Below are 19,622 nucleotides of genomic sequence, written 5' to 3' on the forward strand. Positions count from 1 at the left end.
AGGAAGCGCTTGTTGGCCGAACCCAAATGAGCACTACGGCGGCTGTAATGCGTGCCTGCGACGTGCATTCGGCCAAAATTACGCACTCTGGCCGATATGCAGGGGTCTCGGAAGCCTACGAAAGAGGCTTAAGCCTGGACGATATTCCACTTGGGAAGGTAGCTACAAGAGGCAGAAAACTGTTGGCTGCATCCTTGAGCCAAAAGAGGCTGAGAAAATACAATGTACAAGCAATCCATTGTCGTGAAATTTGTGATATTCCAAGGTGTTTAGCATAAGTATCATCCAGAAAAAAGCATTATCGTCAACACTATTAACAAGACAAAACACCATCAAAGCGCTATCAAAGCATTTTTAACTCGACTCGGCTACCAACGCACTATAGCAGAAATAATTGAATACTTCATCAATATAAAAACTGTCTTAATCATTAACACTGTCTCTACCATAAAAAGATTTTGTCTATTTCGCTTCACAAATCCATTTTGTGGAAAAAGATTTGTGAAGCGAAATATAAAAATTTTGTGACTTGGTATCCTTCTGTGTCCACCTGTGTCCGCCTGTGTCCATCTGAATGGACACAGGTGAGCAATTTCGTTTCACAATCTATTTGGCAGCCCAGTTGCCAAATAACATTCATTATTTACTTGGCAGCCTACCCAGCGTTATTTGGCCTCTAACTATTTTTTTTTTTTTTTTTTTTTTTTCATTCCTAGGAACCGTATATGTTTATAACGCTCATACTTCAAATTAATAAAGCTCCCGTCTTCTACGTCATAGTTATGTGTAGCGACATTGTCTTGTCTCATTTAGAAAACTAATGACTTTTTTTTTTCAAGTAGGTCGCTCATACAGTTTTGGAGGTGCCATTTGGAGATCAATGCCTATGAGAGGTTTTCGCTCGGAGCAAACGCGTCTCACCTGCTACCTAGACGTCTTCAATAAATCATTCCCTAACCGTGTACATTGAAGGTTGTTTTGTGAAGATGTCATCGCCGCTGCCCTTAGTACCTCCGGCGGCATTAGCTGTGCAAGGCAATGTATCCACAGAACGCTGCCTGTTTTACCACTGATGTTATGACACTGTTATCAAAAAAAAAAAAAAAAAAAAAAAGTAGTGTATTTGGCAGCCCAGCTGCCACCCAAGAGTGCGAAGTTAAGTGGCAGCCCCAGAAGTAGGCTGCCAAATAGAGGCAAAAATTACTATATTTGGTATGGGCTGCCAAATAGATTAATCCTTATTACCCGCTGTCTATACATTGGATATAGCAGCATGTAGTAAGCGCCTGGTACTCGAAGGGAGAGACAACAGTTTACAGGCACTTTTACAAAAGATAATCCTGTGTTGGTGAGAAGCACAGGAGCTCCTATTGAACTTGTTAACATCCAACAAAAAAAAAGATTCATCACTGTAGGTCAACTTAGGTTTTTGAGCGCGACATCCAGCTACAATCTAGTGACAGTAATGGTTAGAAACACATCAACGTATTTAGGCGATCGCCATACTTCTTGTTTATTGATAGATTTTTTTTATGGTGATGGAGTAGCTTCAGCTCAAAGTTGGAAATGATCTTGAACTCCCACTTCTTTGACTTCACCCCGACACAACCATGCCGCCGAGCACTTTGCTAGCCATGAGTCCGAAGAAGTTGGGCCCTTGGAGCCCTGCATTATAGTATGGATACAGGCTTTAAAAAAATAAATAAAAACTAGCAATTAATAATTTATAGCTAACAGTAGTTATGTATATGAATGAGTCTCTTACCAGTAGGCTTTGGGGATTGGAAGCAGTTTAGCAGAAACAGATGACCTATTTGCAGCATCGATTGGAAGCTGTAGAATGGTTGACGGGCAGCATGCACATGACACATTGTTGGTGATCAGGACGCAGTGATTGTGTTCTTGGAGCGCGTAATTATGACTTTATCCAGCACGAACCTTTTTTTTTTTTTATTTTTTTTAGACCATCTTCTGGCGGCCTACTCGGCATGGCGTGGACACTCATATGCTCTTGGCCGAGAACTATCGCACTGAAGGGCTTTAAGCAGATCTTCGGAGAAGAGGATATTGGATTTTAACTAGACAATGTAGAGGTTAGGAAAGATTACGGAGTCCACACACTACACCCAGTGAGCTATTCATTCATTTTGCATCAATAAGAAGGCCTAAGAATGCTATGAATTATTCATATTGTAAGCTCACGTAGTAAGTCCAGTCATTTTATATTGATTCCACCAATCAGTCAATCTATCAACCTCCTGATCGATTTATTTTGCTATGGCATTCATTTTATTAAACAGTTCGTATATTGCTATCAAGTATAGTTCCTAGACGCTTCAGTTGAACTTCAGCAGTAATTATGAGTGTCTAATTTTACTATCCCTTAAACCGTCAACCTGGCAAATTTGCCATTATAAATGGACTTAAAATCCAGCAATTCATGGGCATTGCCTTGAAATTTTATTTCGATGTCGAAATAAATGACCGAAAACTAAACTGCCATGGAGCTATCCTGGCTTCTTTATCTGTGCCAATAAAAAACTCCTGAAGGCTTTTGCATGACACTAGCATCCTCTTGGGGGCCCATTGTGTTGTTTATTTATTGACTGGTGTAATAGAAATAGAAGTGATGATATTCGCCATAGTATCGACTTGAAAGGAGGGCAATCTGAGTTGATTCATTCTACCGCACCATAGAGTTTGCTCGGCAAGACTTGATTTGTCACATCATTTGCTTCCTCGTCTTCTTGATATATCTGGGTTGGTAAACACTGCTAATAGAGTTTGTTGGGCCTGTTGAAACCAGAGGGAACCACAGCAACATATCATACCCAAGATGATACAAATATCTCTGTTGGAGTGAGTGGTGAACTGTGTGGTTCAGATGTAGTGGACATAAAGGGCGAAAGAATGCATCGAAAGGATGTGAGCGGTTATGAGAGCAAGGAAGAAGGGGTTGGTATGCCTGTTCAAGTCCTTGGCAAGAGAGCATGAGTAGCAGTTGTGATCAATGGTATAGTTTCTAGACCCTATCTTCCACGTACAGCATTGCATTATTGTTGTTTTCAGACCTGGCGCCAATCATGCGAGGTATTTCTTTTTCTGAGGGTTCCTTGTGTTAAACGGCCAGACAGAAAGCTTAAAAGACATACAGACACAACGGTGAAAAAAATGTATGTGAGCAAACAGTTGCTGTGTTTATTTGTTGTCTGCACATGCCTTCTATCCCTAGGAAAGGATGAAACGCGTCGGTATTAATCTCGCTTCTGTAATTCTAAATGCATATATTTTGGCGATTGGTATCAACTATCAAGTTCGCACATACACACACCAAACGACCGCCAAAAACCACCACTCTCGCTTCTGCTCTCCCTCCATCCACAAGGCGCTGCGCAATATCACCATTAACAAGGCACCGTCCAGTAAGAAAGGGTGCTTAGCTAGCTTTTACTCCAAGCAATAAGCACATCACCTATCTCCGCCATTGATGCCGGAACCTGAGAGCCAACGAATATCTCTGCTTTAACGCAATAGTGCTGGGGCTGTTGGAGCAAAGAACGACATCTGAACCCATTCTCTGATAAAAAAGACTTTTTTTTTCTTTAGTTGTTACCTTTGACAAGGATATAATCACCAAGTCATATCTGTCAATGCATTTATTACCCCTGTTCAAAATTATAAATCTTCTTTTATTCATTAAATTCCTCACAAAGCACAAAGCACAAAGCAAGGGCGAGTGCAAACAAAAGAAACTGAAAAAAAAAAAAAAAAAAAAAAATTGTGTAAAAAGGATTGACATCGACACTGTATGCTGTATATGGAGATGATTTTTTCGAATGCTCACTTTGGTATTTCAATGCTATTGTTTCCAATCTGCTGTTCATGCGAGAGCTTGTATTTATTTGTCAATCTCTGCTATTGACTGGGACAAAACCCCAATCCAAACAAAGGAACTGAATAAAGATTGATGTGGCCTGTGAAGCAAAGGATCGATATCAAAACTATATGAGACAATGATAAAACTCATCATCAATCCAGGATATAAAAAGGGATCATTGTCTTCCTCCTTCAAAGTCCCATCCCTTTTACCACTGCCACTTGTTCCTATATCTTTCCCTCAATATTCTTTATCTATTCGCTTTGAATCTTTACACCATAAAAAAGCTCATCATTTTATACCTTTGTCGCTCTCTTTTTTTTTTTTTTTTTTTTTTTTTTTTTTTTTTTTTCATTTCTTTTCATCACCACCATTTTTCCTTTTTTCTTTCTCTTTTCGCTTAGATATTGACCATGGGGCTGAAGTCCTTCTTCAAACTGGTTGCGGATCGCGGGGTTTTACCTTCGGAAACTGACGTGGGCACTTTCTTGGCGGCAAATCCTGACCATTCTGTTCATTTAGATCTCCTCGGTACGTTCTATTACGACATCCTCCGCAGAGTCGTCCATGCAAAGATGAAAAACGAAACCATCATTGATGTAGGAAGGTCCCTGGCACTCGAGATAAAGGATCTTTTCACAACGGACAACCTGACTATACATATTGATGGGGAATCTTGTACTGAGAAAGAAAAAGCAAGGACAGAACGGCAAGCCATAAGACAAAAAAATATGGACGCTTTGGAGAACAATATGAGCATCTTCGAGAGAAATTCTCGGTATGGACTCGTCCTCAAGTCATGAGGCGCATCCAGAAGGGTCTTCGAGAAGTCCACACCCTGAGCGTCCAGGACAAGGATCAGCTGGCAACAGGCCTTAGTTCTGTCTTCGATGTCTGTCTGTGTGCATATGAAGCGGACCCATGCATAGGGTGCCATGATGAGGAGAATGATAGGATCGTGATATCCCAAGACTCTGATTTTTTTGCGTACGAACGAGTCTGCTTCCTAGTGCGACCCCTTCCGCACCGTAGACGGAAGTTTGGGGTTTACGATGTAGACAACGTTATCCAAGCACTAAGACTGCCAACACACGCGCATCTGGTGTTATTCTGTGCCATCGCAGGCAATGACTACTCAAGGAACCTCGAGACGTTAGGCCCGATTACTAATCTTCGATTAATTCGAAAGGTTGCGTGGAACGAGAACTACAATAAAATGCTTCAAGATTACCTCAGGGAAGCTAATAAGGTGTTGGGAAGGAACGTAGCCTCTAGGGAAGGCCGTTTCAGTGTAGCTCCCCGCATTTTTACTTCCGGCCATCAAACGTTGGGCCAAGCGTTACCATCGAACAATGAGTTCGATAACTTCAAGCAGCGTCTACTCAATGGAAAGGATCTTCGCCATAGAATGGCTCAGCAAAGGCGAGCGCAGCGCCGCAGAACGTAAGAAAGCTCAAGCTATAGTTTTTGGCCTTGAAACCAGACGTCCCCAATACTAATCGTTAGTCCCTTTCTTGAATAATGTAGAGGCGTACCATCATTCTATATAGCGGAAGGGGCACATAGGAACCAGTTCCGGCCCATCTTTTCTGACAAGCCGAGCATATTGAATGGGCGCACAGTTGATATCAGTAACTGCCGTCAGCACGATAGGCGAGGCCTTAAGCATCCACCACGTCGGAGAAAGGCAAAAAAGAAGCAACAGAAAAAACAAAAGCGGAAGCACAAAGGCAAGAAGCCCCACAGGGCTAAAAAAGAAGGTGCACCAATTAGGAACTTGAAGGATGCTACGAAGGTTGATCACAGCTACAGCAGTAAGCACCCTATCAAGGCCTTAACAATTGGGTCCCTTAAGGCCTCCGTGGCAAGGAAAGGCGGACTGGACGCAGATGAAAGGGATAGTATTGCAAGCCAGATCCGAGGGGCAGTTGTTGTCCTCAACCGACTACGCCGCTATGCATACTGGGCGATTGCCTTGGACATTGAGAGGATCATGCGGTTACCAGGGGCAGCAAAGTCGAGGAAAAAGGCACTGGACGAGGTCTTGGATAGCAATGATTATTCCTTCCGTCTCGCCACCCTTCTTTTGAGTGGTCAAGGTGGCCCCAATTCAGCTTACGCGAGGGCAAAAAAACAAGGAAAGGCGGTAGAAACGCCCCATCATCACCTCGCTTATGAACATTTCAAGGTCACCACTGAACTTTCCCCAATAAAGGATATAGACATCACATTGGGGGACTTCCAAGGCTTTGATCCCAAAAAGATCACATTTCCAAGAGCGTCAGACTTACTAATGGGCCAAGTACAGACATCATTAAGGCAGCACTACAGGAACGCAATGGTATAGCTTGTATAGGGGTATTTCCATGCATATTCTGCAATCGAATGCTCTTTATTCAGACTCTTTTTTTTATTTTTTTTTCTAGTTTGATGTCGAGAAAACAAACGAAGATATGAGCGACATTGAGTTTTTTTTGCGGGAGAACAAAAAAGTGAAAAAATACTCAGACTTTCCTACGTCCTCCTGGTCACCCGGGTATGTGTATCTGTCTGAACACGCCCTAGTTGACATCCTCTGGGCGAACGAAGATACCAAGCAGCTGCTGGAGCGTATTCTGCCTCTCGACAATCCTTCCAAGACTGCAATGTTTGAGTGTGTACAGGGAACAAAAGGGGTTTTGATTCAGGCTCTCTTTTGTGACATTGGAGGTGATCGCATGGTTCGTGGATATCAAGACAAAGATCTAACTCGGTTCAAACTCAAAGGAACGATTTCTACCAACGGTCTAGTTCTGAATCTACTTGCCTATGACACAACCCAGACGAAGAGACAGCAGCAGTCTGACGTACATGAAGAAGACCCCAGCCAAGAACTGGAGCTTTCTCAGGGATTTCTCAACACGATGTGTTCAAAGGCGGCCGGTGAAGACCTGACAGATGAAGACTACGCAGACATAAACTGGAAGAGGAGCTCCAAGCTGCTTGAAAACGTTGAGCTCACATTCAACAAACCAGGGCGATGCCCATCCGCAAACACCACAACTATCGTCGGATGTGATCCTGGTATTGTTAACGCCCTTACGTTTTCCTCCCTGGATCCTCACAACCCTAACTTGCGGCAAACGGTAAAGGTGAGAAGCAGGTTCTTGTACCTCCCCGTCCTCCGCTTCAATCACCTGTTGAACAAAAGGAAGCGTGAAAAAGGAATGATTGAGGTTGAGAGCGCCATCCCTGTGTTTGGAAGGGATACGTATAATGAGTACTTTCAATGGATGAACGAGGAGTCTCAGACACAGACAGGATCAACGAATTTGGATGTGCTTCAAGAGTTCTATGAGTCCAGATGGCACCTGAAAAAAAAATGGGACCTACGAAAGGCTCAACGAGCTACGTTCGACTACGCGGTACAGCGAGTGTTGAAGATGCTTGGGGATAAAGGAGTACTTGTCGTCGGCCTAGGGTCCTTTGAAAGTAGTAAAGGAGTTCCCAGCAAGCACACTGCTATAACGAGACATCTTGTCACACAGGTATGGCTTTTTTTAAAAAAGTAAGCAAAGCTGGAAAGCCATAAAACCCTTGCTAATAAACGACTGCCATTTGAAACGCTTAGGTCAAAGCACGAGGACACTTCGCTGTAGGAGCGCACGAATTTTACACCAGCGCCCGCTGTCCCCGACCCCTCTGCGATAGCTTTTTAGAGACGCTGTACCCTCGCTCTAAATATTGCAGGACATGTAAGGTATTCTTCGACCGTGACGCAGTAGGGGCGGAAAACATCGCAAAAATCGGTCTTGCTCAAATTGAGAGGCAAGAGAGACCTGCAAAGTACAGGCTCACGGAAGAGTCGCCTGCTCCGGCTGCAAAGCGCGCACGATGCTAGACACAAGTATTTGGGTGCCGGCACACCCACAAAAAATTTGTAAGTTCTGTTTATTTTCGTCTCCTGTATCCATCCTCTCTAATCTTTTGCCCCTGAATTTCTGGACTAACTTTAAAAACCGTACAGATCAACAGATAACTTGGGTGCCTATCGTGACATTTGTTGTCGTGGGACCACTGGCGAACGGTGCCTCCTATCCATAAGGAAACTCAAGGATAAAAGTAAGGGCGAAGAAAAAGATATTGCGCGAAGAAAATGGGGTTTCAGCATGTGCATAAAGATTGCTGACTCCAAAATCTAAACTAGTCTAGCGCGATGTTTAAGTGAATAATAATAAGTAAAAATTTACTGAATAAAACTTCAAGTACGGATGTTCAGTACATCAGTGCCCAAAAGGTAAATATTGTAAAATGCAGGTACATGTATAGTTTTCTTTTTAAACCTCATTTTGAGGTCTTCAACACTACGTGATGCGCAGCACTTAAACAAAAAGTTTCTCATTTGACATCGTTACCGTGCTCAAGCTATTCCAACCCCCCATCCCTTACACTAATCAAATATCTTCTTCCTTATTCACTCACCACTTTCTTTCATATTCACATTTACATTTACATTTATATTCACCTGCCTTGCGATATTATCGTTCATTTGGATATTTAGGGTAGGTATTCCTTATTCGTTGACATAATGTATTCGTAATTTAGTACTATTCAAAGCGCATGGGATCGCTCTGACGCGGGGGCTTGACTCGTGCTACAGAGCAAGCAATGAGATCAATGCACTTCTGCCCAGGTTGGCTGGGTGTCTGAGGACTTATTCGGCTGAGTCCCTTTCCAGTCATGGTTAATTTTGCCACTACTATCGGCATATTCGGAACTCTGGTTGACCTTAGTGGCGTCATCCAAAGCTTCAATAATAACTAACACTTCATTAAATTAGATAGGGTGGATTAATGGGTCATATATTGCAAACAAATAACACTATGTTTATTTGCTTTTTTTTTTTTAAGAAAGCTACGAAAAAAAAAAAAACAATGTCTCAACTTCCGCATGAGCGCTATGTGGAGCAACGCTCATTAGAGCAATACGATGCAATTGATTTCTTCGCTTTCTGTGGGTTTTTTTCGAGTCAAAAGTCACAAGCTACCTTCCAATGGAAAACTATTATTCTTCCACAAGTTCAAAAAAAAAATTACTCCCTGTACCGGCGTCTTGTTGGTTCGTGGAATGAAACAAGGTCTGCCCGGAATCAATATTGGGGGAGTAAGAGGGCACAAGAGGAACAGGATGCACAGCTTGTAAGTATAAAGAATCCAATACTTGTGAATTCGACGACAATATTTTTTATTGAGCACACAATTGTGAATTTACAACCAAGGGTCTCCACGATATCGACTATCCCCAAGTTGACTCACGGACGGGTCATGTTGAATTTGGGGGAGATTGCTATATATATATATATATATATTTTAAAACAACTGTAGGATGGATTATTAAACCATTTCTGATGCTAATTTTACTTTAGAATGACCATATCAATGTCCTCCGATCGGATGCACTCAAACAAACAAGATATGTCTCAAATTCCATCACTCAGAATGTTGGCAAGCGACTTCAAGGTATCCTTGTCATATTCCAAAACCTTCATAATTAACTATGTTCATTTTCCCATTCTTGTAGTAACATTTCGCATTATTTGGTATTTAGAGCAAGGAAAATCTCCCAGAAAAACATTTTCATGTGTTATGTTGCCACCAAGAACTGGTAAGAATAAGTATATATTATATTGTTACTATTATTGCTGTTGGTTAACATAAATAATGCTCGCCGAAGCAGACCGCATAACCGCTTAAGACTTTTATACACGTCCTGACTATTCCATGATCTTTTGTATTTACAACAGCCTCTGACATTCCAAGATCCTTTGCAAGGAGAGAAACATCTTCACCAGAAATAACACCAGCCACAAGTCCAGTAATCCCAATAGCAACTGTATCCCCTACGCCTGAAGAAGCTCCGATTCTCCCTACCAGCGCGGTCGCAACCTGTGCCACCCAAAGTATGCATGCAGAGTCACTTGAATTGAACCAAGATGTCTTAGATTTAAAAACAGACTTTAATGATCAAGACCGAGAGCACCCATTCTATGGTATATTTCAAGCACTCTATGACATTGCACACGATCGCCCATACACCATCCCATTGGCGCCTGTAATGCAAAGCTCTCTCCAAAGAAACCTTTTCCAATACGCTGCCAACCGGCTAGGAAACTTCGACAAACTGACCAAAACCAAGCAAAAAGACATATATGTTGCAGCTTCATCTATTGCGCATATTGACATGGAGGATGCTGCAGAGGTTTTTGGGAAGACGCTTCCTGGCTTGACTTCGCGGACCAGAAACCCAACTCTTGCTGATCTTCCTCAGTTCCTAGTCGATCTCCTCACGCCTCTAAAGGAGAAAGCTCTGAACGGGGATGGAGAAGTCGACAGCGAGATGTTGTATTTATATGTCGAGCAAGAGATCGGGGGCATGGCAAGCAAGGTGCTCGGGGGCACCAAAATCGATGAGCGTGAGGCCATGGTCCTCAAGATCGTGCACGAGGTGGCATCCCTATGCCGTGCGGACCCTATACCACGCCCAAGGGATACAGAGCAGAAATCCCAGGGCGTATGGGAGAAGATCTTGGGAATCCTTTTCGCCAAGACAAGGGTATCCGTGGTGATAGGGGAGACAGGGCTGCAGGAGACCAAGGCACAAAGAGAGGCCAATGAGTCTGCCCATGCAGCATGTCCAACCAACAAGCTGGTGACTCCACGAAAGGTGGACTGCAAGTTGGTTGTGTCGGTGGTGAAGTCGAAGAAGTGGGAGTTTAAGACCATTTCCAACTTTGAGCTGAAGCCACTCCAGGCTAGCAGCCAACAGATGGAAATTCAGGTGCGAAAGAACATGCGCCTGAACCACTCAGTCGTGAAGAAACTCCCATCTACTCACCACTACTTCCTCGACATCCATGGATACTCTGCACAGCTCTATTGTATTTGGGGGCATGATTCGGTTCATGTTTGTGGGAGAGTACTTGATGAAGAGCTGGTAATCCCAACCAGCGACTCAGAATTGGAATGGTTTTTGGACGGTCGATGTCTAGCGGCGTTGATGTCACTGAAGGCCCATCTCTTGGAGATCGCTCAGCAAGTCCAACGTGAACACGCTCGCCCAATGCAGGCACCCGAAGCTCCTCGAACGCCTCCGCACCGCCCTGCAACAGAAAACCACACGTTTTATACACCAAAACGAGTACGATCCAACTCCGCACCTGTCATCGTTAGCATAAAGAAGAGCAGACAAGAGCAATGATAACTTTCATTTATGATTCTAGTCTCGCCAAGCTACTACCCGCCACTCATTGCCTCACTCAGGATGTTTTTACAAACCACATGTCATTGTCGAAGTTATTTTAGCCGCGCCGTCCTCTTTTCTCTTGCAATACGCTCCATATGAAAATACACCAGCAAAGATTGAACTGCATTGACCTAAACTCACGATACCTCCACATCCCTTTCAACAACGAACACTCATACATCCTCACCCCAAAGATGCACCGGAAGCGAGCTCACTCACTCCAGTCAAGCTTATCACACCACTGCTTGCAAGGACAGCGCACCATCAATAAAAATGAGACTAAAGCGCCTTGGATTAGGAATCGCTCGATAAATGTCGACGGCATTTCTGCACTATCAATACAAGCCTAACAATAATACTGACGCCAACAACAGCACCAAGTTCAACATCAATAGTACAAGTAACGACTGGCAATTCAACTACAAGTTCTGCTGTCACAATTCCATCAGCGCGGTCGACAGCGATCTTTAATCCAGACAATGCGAGTCCTGTAGCCATTCAACTAAGGAGAGTCAAGAAGGATCTAATCAATTCTATTTCGCTTCGTTGTAGGATGTCGTGGGGCCATCCCTCTCTTCCATTTCATCTTCTGCTTTACTTTCTCCAGCTCAGACCTCTGTATTTCCCGGCAAGTTTCCAGCGCGAGATTTGCGCTCTACCTTCTACTTCCACATACCCCCCCCCCCCCCCCCCCCCCGCCGCCCCCCAATTCCTTTACCTTTCCTTTGTCTCACCCTCCCCGTGGAGCGGACTCGAACCTCTCTGATGTCGAGATACTTGGATAATCTTCACGAACAAATCCAACATGTAAGGCGACTGACGTATCCTCAGCACCTCGCAAAGAATCAACTTTGTCCTTGTGACAGCCATCAGGTTTTAAGATACAATAATACGCTTTAGTAAGAGCAATACCGTTTTCTTGCACAAAAGTGCCGATATATATTACAGAGCAAATAGTTCTTCCCGAAAACTGGTCAGCTTTGTCGATAAGAGGAAAACAAAAGAATACCGCTATTCGAAGCAAGGTGTTTATGTGGACATGACGCGAGAATTCGGCAAGAACTTCACTACTAAGGAACATGCAGTGGAGACTGGCGATAACAAACTAAAAACAAAATAGAGACCATGTATAGGATGCCTTGTATGTTATACAATTCAATTGAGGATGGTATATCAGACGGCCCAACTCTAGTCAAACAAATGGTCAGTAAATGCCGCTATTTCTCTATCTTGTTCGGGGCTGATCCACGATGTCGGTGTCTGTGATAACGAGCCTATCGCTCCTCTACCAGGCCAATGCCAAGATTAATGACATTGAAGGTTGGATTGATCAGGATAGCTCGAACGATGAAAACGATGAAAACGACAATGTTGGCAACAACAACAACTATCCTGACGGTGATGCACCTTAATTTCTGCCTCAATAAAGGCAACAATGGCAACAAGCAAACATGAATGAAGTTATAGGATTTATTTTCTATATTCTTCAAACAAAATATCCCAGGCAGACATAATAGCAAAAAAAAAAATATTAGGAATTAAAATAAATGCTACAACCCATTGTTAACCAACCCATTTTCCGCAAGATATTTCAAAGATCATTTGAAGGGCCATTCTATTATACTGGCTTCAAGTGCCTAGCTCGAGGCAGCCATCGGTGCTTAATGAATATGACAAATACACATCTTAGTAGACTTGGTTTGACATCGATCTCGAATAGAGTGTGTTCATAATTTAGTACCAAGGACTTGGCATGGAAAAAGCGAAAATTACCAGCTAGCAGTGTAAAAAGAGTGCTTATTGTTCGAATAGAGGAAGGAAGGGTCGACTCGCATAGAGAGGAAAGCCTTACTCTGAAAAATAATTACAGCTTTTTAATTCCTTTTCGTTCCAGTTGAGCCACCAACCATCTGGAGCAAACGATTGGCAGCCTGGATTTATTCTCCATAATGCGTCCTCTTCGACACCAATACCTTTTGATACTTCTTTCTTATGGAAGGGACTGCGATATCATCCAGCTATGGTGTGGAGCTGGAATATTCCAGGGATGAATATGACCTCGAAATATCAAAGTTGTGGTGGATTGCGGTAAAGCGATAAAGATGTTGCTTCCCTGCGCAAATATTTATTAATCACTTTAATGTCGGGAAGATGGGAGGGTCGGTTCAAAAATGTAGCATACGGCAAATGGCTGGGCTAAAATTATGTCGCCAGTTGATTACCATTTATTTGCTGCAAAAGTACAACTCCTTTAAGTAAGACGCAAGTGTAAAATAGATTATGTCGAAGACGCTATATTTTAGATTTGATATCAGTTTTATTGCTATTTAATCAATTCAATGTACGATAGATAGGCATGGTTGAGGATACAAAAGAAAAGCTGAAAGAATGGAGCAAGAACGAGGCACAAAAAAGGTAAAAGAATCAATAGGACGTTGCTGATACCCAAGAACTTGAATGACCTCCTATGTTGACAGGGAAATGGCTCTACATTGAGTAACCAGTCTGAATACAGTTTTATTATACAGAATAAACCACTCGAAATTATCTTCAGCAGGAATGATTCTGGAAATAGGACGATGGAAAAGTCCACAAGAGGGACAAAATGAAGATAGATGAGGAGTTTGGCATATATTTCCACGAGAAGACAGATTCCTGCTTTTGGCTTGAAGAAAACCCACATAAATCGAAAGATTCGATTGCATCTTGTTGCTCTAGCGAGCGCTGCTCCATATAGAGCTCACGCACAAGTTGATACATTAAAAAAAAAAAAAAGTGTTAATTGCATGCAAATATGGCCCATTAATTCACAATAAGTACTAACTCATCACGCCAGAAATCGTTGAAGCCTTGGATGACGCCTCCTGACCAGTGCTTTACCACTTGTATATCCATCTCACCCAAGGTCAAATAGGGCTCCGAACATGCAAGTGGTAATGGTAAATTAACCATGACTGGAAAGAGACTCAGCTGAATAAGTCCTCAGACACCCAGCCAACCTGGGCGGAAGTGCATTGATCTCATTGCTTGACCTGTAGCATGAGTCAAGCCCCGCGTCGCAACACAAGTCTGTTCTAGGGTCACTCAAGCCTTGGATGACGCCTCCTGACCAGTGCTTTACCACTTGTATATCCATCTCACCCAAGGTCAAATAGGGCTCCGAACATGCAAGTGGTAATGATAAATTAACCATGACTGGAAAGAGACTCAGCCGAGTAAGTCCTCAGACACCCAGCCAACCTGGGCGGAAGTGCATTGATCTCATTGCTTGACCTGTAGCATGAGTCAAGCCCCGCGTCGCAACACAAGTCTGTTCTAGGGTCACTCAAGCCTTGGATGACGCCTCCTGACCAGTGCTTTACCACTTGTATATCCATCTCACCCAAGGTCAAATAGGGCTCCGAACATGCAAGTGGTAATGGTAAATTAACCATGACTGGAAAGAGACTCAGCTGAATAAGTCCTCAGACACCCAGCCAACCTGGGCGGAAGTGCATTGATCTCATTGCTTGACCTGTAGCATGAGTCAAGCCCCGCGTCGCAACACAAGTCTGTTCTAGGGTCACTCAAGCCTTGGATGACGCCTCCTGACCAGTGCTTTACCACTTGTATATCCATCTCACCCAAGGTCAAATAGGGCTCCGAACATGCAAGTGGTAATGATAAATTAACCATGACTGGAAAGAGACTCAGCCGAGTAAGTCCTCAGACACCCAGCCAACCTGGGCGGAAGTGCATTGATCTCATTGCTTGACCTGTAGCACGAGTCAAGCCCCGCGTCGAAGTGACCCCATACGCTTTGAATGGTACTAAATTATGGACGCATTCTGTTCTGAAAAATGAAGCTTGGATGCATACCAATGAGATCGGTGTCAAATCAGAGTCTACTAAAACGTGTTTGTCATTCAGAATGATCTCTTTAAAATGTCTATTATATACGTCAGTTATTTTAATTCCAATTAATATTTTGATTATATCCTCACACTTGCTTTTCCTGCACTCCTATTCGCAGGGAGTTGCCACATCTTCTGTGAACAATCTCACAACCAAGCAATTGCTATTGGTCATAGGTGGAGGGGAAATAAAGCTGTAATACAAGATCTTATGTCTCCTGTAGTATTTCCTTCATCCACTATCTGGGTGGCAGTAACGGAGTGGCGAAGGGTAAAAGTAGGTATATTTAAGAACGCTTTATATCAAATATGTTAAAGGTTTTGCGTGGTTGTGTCGATTCAAACTTTCCTGGGCGTTAATACTACCTTGGACAGTAGCTTTTTTATATCACTGCTTGGCTTCAGTGCGGTCTTTAGGGGTGCCTCCCCCACCTTGGTGCACTGGAATGTCATCTCCTTTGACGGCTGTCTTGAGATACCAGTCGATGTCTCTTGAATAGCCCTGTGAAGCCCCTTTGCCTTGGTCGTATTTGGAGCCTTTACTCTGCTGAGCACTGGAATATTTTTGATGGACTGCTTTGAGATACAATTCGTCACATTTCGAATGGCCTTGAGATATGCCATTGCTGTGTTCATACATTTAGCCCACAAGGAAATGTCAATATTATATTTCAGATATAGGAACAGGTTCAAGAAGTTATGACTCTAACATGCAAGCTGTGTAAATTTCTAAGTGTAGAGAAGTATGCCATGAGTGAAAAGAGTACTAGACAACTGCACTGCTCCTTCTTCGGGTAGTCTCCAACTTACCGAATGTATGAAGTGAATCAAGAATTAACTCGAGCTTATACAAAGAAAAAAGATTAGGACTCTTTGGGATGAGATGATTTCATATCTAGAAGGCACTCAAAAGGACGTAGACAGCCCAGTAAAACCCGATGAAAGGATTTCATTGGAGAAATTCGAAAGCCTTGAATGAAGCAAGGCTTCATACGCTTGATAACCTCTGCATTAAAGGTTCTGAAACTGGACAGTCCCAACTGTGACAGACGGATCAACGATTGAAATAAAATAAGTGGTTTCGAAAAAAAAAAGAAATAGTTCATGAACCATTGACGTTAACGACTAGCAGATATTGTGATGGCGACGTCAACTTGTACTTGAGCAGGTGCGTGATTCTTATTGCTGAGCGCGTATAGGGTCCATCCATACTGATTCCTGAGAGCAGCCATCCCCAGCTCTTGTTGTCAGTGCATTGAGTACTAGCCCCATCATTAAGATCATGCCATATCTACTTTTACCCCATTTGCTTAATTGTAGACTTCAGTTTATTCATATCACACCTCCAGTATGTTCCCTCGACCACTAAGCCCCAAGTGTCTTTCACCCTTAATTTTTTCAGGAAAGTACTTAATGCGAGAGGAATGCGAAAGGTCTTATTATTCCAACATCAATCAATCAATCAATCAATCAATCAATCAATCAGTCAATCAATCATTCACTCAATCACTCAATTAATGTCGGACCGCAATAGCGACATTAGGAGTAGAGATTGCTCTTCATCCAGATCTAGATCCAGATCTTACTCCAGGTCCATTTCACCTGCTCCTCGCCATCGTCGCTCCTCACGTTCACTTTCGCCAAAGCATGAAATCTCACGTCAAGCCCCAAGCTCACTACAGCATTCTAAACCAAGATCAAGGTCAAGGTCAATGGAAGGGGCGCGTACATTTGATGATCGCAGGAACAGAAGCAGAAGTAGGAACAGAGGTCGCAGCAGGAGTCGAAACAGAGATGAAGATAGAAATAATGTCAGGGAGGCGAGTCGGAGTAGGAGAAGCAGAAGTCGGGACAGAAATTCCAACAGAGATAATGAGAGGGACATTGTAAAGACCGGAGATGATGGTGGAGACGGATATAAAAATAAAAATAGGGATAGGGACAGAGATAGAGAAGGAGACAGGGACAGAGATGTAAATCGAAATCGAGATAGGAATAGGGACAGGAGCAGAGACAGAAGGAGCGGAGACAGAAGGAGCAGGAGCAGGTCGATGAGTAGCGACAGGAAGAGTCGACATCATCATGGTTCCCGTCGAGATCATAGATCTTCTCCTTCTTCATCCTCAAGGAGGCACCATTCTGGATCACGCTCTAGATCTAGATCCAAGTCCAGATCGCGTTCCTCACCACACCGTTCTAGGTCCGGCTCCAGCAAACACCGCAGTAGTCGAAGTAGTCGCAGCCATCGTCATGGGCATCACGATAAGGGCAAAAAGCGATCACGTCGGTCCAGATCTAGATCACGATCTCGCTCAATCTCAACAGATAGATCGAGTGATTCGGATGATTCTTCTATTTCAGATTCAGAATCTGATCGTGATCGTAAGCGCAGGAAACATGGTGGCAGTAGCGGCAGCAGTCGTCGAAAGAAAGATCGCAAAGATAAGAAAAAGAAGAAAGATAAGAAAAAGAGCAAGAAGGAGAGAGGGAACAGCGCTTCTAAAGAGTTTGGAACCTATGGCATCTTGACGCCAGCAGAGTAAGTTTCTTTTTGAACGAATTGTACAATTTTAGCTGCTTTGAGCCTCCTCAGTTATTTTCCTTATTCATCTTGTCTTTTTTTTTTGCTTTACTTTCTCTCTCTCTCTCTCTCTCTCTCTCTCTTTTTTTTTTTTTTTTTTTTTTTTGCTCTTATACACCTTTATACAGTATGTGGAACAAGGAAAACGAATTTCAAGCATGGTTAATGGAGGTCAAGCATTTGAACCCGGAGACAATCCCTCAAAACAAGATGAAGGAGCATTTTGTTGGTTTCATGGAAGACTACAATACTGTGACAATGCCACACGAGAAATTCTATAACCTTGCAAAATGGGAAGAACGTCAACGAGCGATCCGGATGGGAGAACCTTTGCCGGAAGAAAAGGCAGAGAATGCAGGAGCCTTGAATTTGATGAATGATGAAGAGATGTTGAGGATGAGACAGCGTGATAAACGAAAGATGAACCTCTCGAGTCAACCGAAGATCCTAATGACCCAGAGTCAACTTCAAGAGCTGAGGAAGGTCTCGCATGAACGTGTTGAAGCAGATCGCTTAAGGAAGATGGGACTGGATGCAGGGCGGAGAGGCGTTCGATATGAGTAAGACAAGAAAAAAAGTACTCGAACTTGCAGTCGTGACGAAGCCATGGATTACACTGAGACGGAATTTACTGCGATTCGAAAAGCCCATGCTACCTTTGAAATGCCACCAATTTTGCGATAAGAACATGTTCATTTGCTGGCAATAGCAACACTATCTTGTTGATGCGCTTCTGTCATGCTTTGTAACATGAATAATCACTGCATACATTAATTTATACTACATAGCACTAGTTTCCATGAATATAGCCGTTGTACTCTTGTGTTCCAGTAGATGCGATTGTTTTGATCCCTTCATGTCACCCGGTTTGTAGCCTACCCATTATTATTAGAGACCTCAGTCTCTGGCGCCGCAAGTGTAGGGATGAGAATCGACTTGGAAAGCGCCTCAGGCTTGAATTCTACTAGTGCTTCTGTTTGCATCCCAGAAAGTTGGACGTCGCGGTGGGTCATTTACAGCTCCATGAGTCCAGCAGAAGCTTTCTGTTTGCTTTATCCAACCTAGTAGCGCCTTGAATACAAGCATTATACGCATGGAGTACAGTTTGCCTTGTACTCCATCTCAAACAGTATCGATATTGGTTACCCTCTTTGATAATCTGCCATCTCCTAATAGAAGCATCCTCACTTCCAGCCACCAAGAAGCAGCCTTCTTCAGAAACATCCCATATAAGGCTCCTAACATATCCACCTAGGTTTAGGATTTCAACCACACACTCAAATGATTGGGGATCCCACAATCGTACAAGCATGTCTCCACCAGCAGAGGCAATATAGTGGCCATCAGGTGAATAAAACAGTGCAGTAACTCCATGTTTGTGCACTTTGTGCGTATGCAACATGGTTCCTGTTTTAGTATCTACCACATTAATTCGCCCGTGTGTATTTCCAACAACCAACCGATGACCGCTTGATGAGAATTCAGTCCATGTTTGGCCTTCATTTTTCAACTCTATTTTGTGGAGAAGCTCATTTGTTTGTACGTCCCGTACTTCCAACGTATTGTTATACATAAATACTATCCCCTGACTGTCAGGCGTGTACATGATATAATGGATACACGATGTTGTTCCCCACAGTAGATGCAGATAATCTCCTGACTGCGCCGACCAGACTCTAATATTACCAGCCGAATCACAAGAAGCGATCCAATGGCCATCAGGCGAGAACACCATATACAGCAATTCCTTGCTGTCTCCTTTTAGAATGCGCTTGAGTTCTCCTGTCTGCGTGTTCCATAAACTTACTTTTCCAGTTTTATGGCCACAGGCAATTTGGTGGTCAGTGGGTGAAAAATCCATGGTCCAGATGCTATCATCATTTTCTTGTGCTCTCAAGGTGCAGGCGACTTGGTCTGTTCGAATGTCCCAAAGGTAAACATGCGCAGTGCGGTGATAAGAGGCAAGCAACTGGCCATCATGTGAATACTT

At 43.2% G+C, this 19,622-nt stretch overlaps 4 protein-coding genes across 4 annotated transcripts; all 4 read left to right on the top strand.

Annotated features, from left to right (window-relative positions):
• Positions 1–6,609: 6,609 nt before the first annotated feature.
• Positions 6,610–7,783, top strand: BCR41DRAFT_363852 (hypothetical protein; the record flags this gene model as incomplete). Its single annotated transcript, XM_022025953.1, has 2 exons — positions 6,610–7,404; positions 7,488–7,783. Coding segments are annotated over 2 exons (1,065 nt in total), but the record flags the coding sequence as incomplete, so codon positions are not given.
• Positions 7,784–8,790: 1,007 nt separating this feature from the next.
• On the top strand, positions 8,791–11,113 carry BCR41DRAFT_401698 (hypothetical protein; the record flags this gene model as incomplete). Its single annotated transcript, XM_022029240.1, has 4 exons — positions 8,791–9,054; positions 9,282–9,375; positions 9,464–9,520; positions 9,660–11,113. 4 exons carry the CDS (start codon positions 8,791–8,793, stop codon positions 11,111–11,113), a joined length of 1,869 nt encoding a protein of 622 aa, XP_021875972.1.
• Positions 11,114–12,408: 1,295 nt separating this feature from the next.
• BCR41DRAFT_426416 (hypothetical protein) lies at positions 12,409–14,940 on the top strand (the record flags this gene model as incomplete). The annotated part of the gene is made up of 5 exons (XM_022030728.1): positions 12,409–12,556; positions 13,158–13,246; positions 14,197–14,304; positions 14,438–14,545; positions 14,679–14,940. 5 exons carry the CDS (start codon positions 12,409–12,411, stop codon positions 14,793–14,795), a joined length of 570 nt encoding a protein of 189 aa, XP_021875973.1. The 3' UTR covers positions 14,796–14,940.
• Positions 14,941–17,102: 2,162 nt separating this feature from the next.
• BCR41DRAFT_379268 (hypothetical protein) lies at positions 17,103–18,196 on the top strand (the record flags this gene model as incomplete). Its single annotated transcript, XM_022027203.1, has 2 exons — positions 17,103–17,590; positions 17,761–18,196. The coding sequence occupies 2 exons, from the start codon at positions 17,103–17,105 to the stop codon at positions 18,194–18,196; spliced, it is 924 nt and encodes a 307-aa protein (XP_021875974.1).
• Between the last annotated feature and the right edge of the window lie 1,426 nt (positions 18,197–19,622).

This window comes from Lobosporangium transversale, assembly GCF_002105155.1.
Source record: "Lobosporangium transversale strain NRRL 3116 chromosome Unknown BCR41scaffold_66, whole genome shotgun sequence".
Taxonomy (NCBI): domain Eukaryota; kingdom Fungi; phylum Mortierellomycota; class Mortierellomycetes; order Mortierellales; family Mortierellaceae; genus Lobosporangium; species Lobosporangium transversale.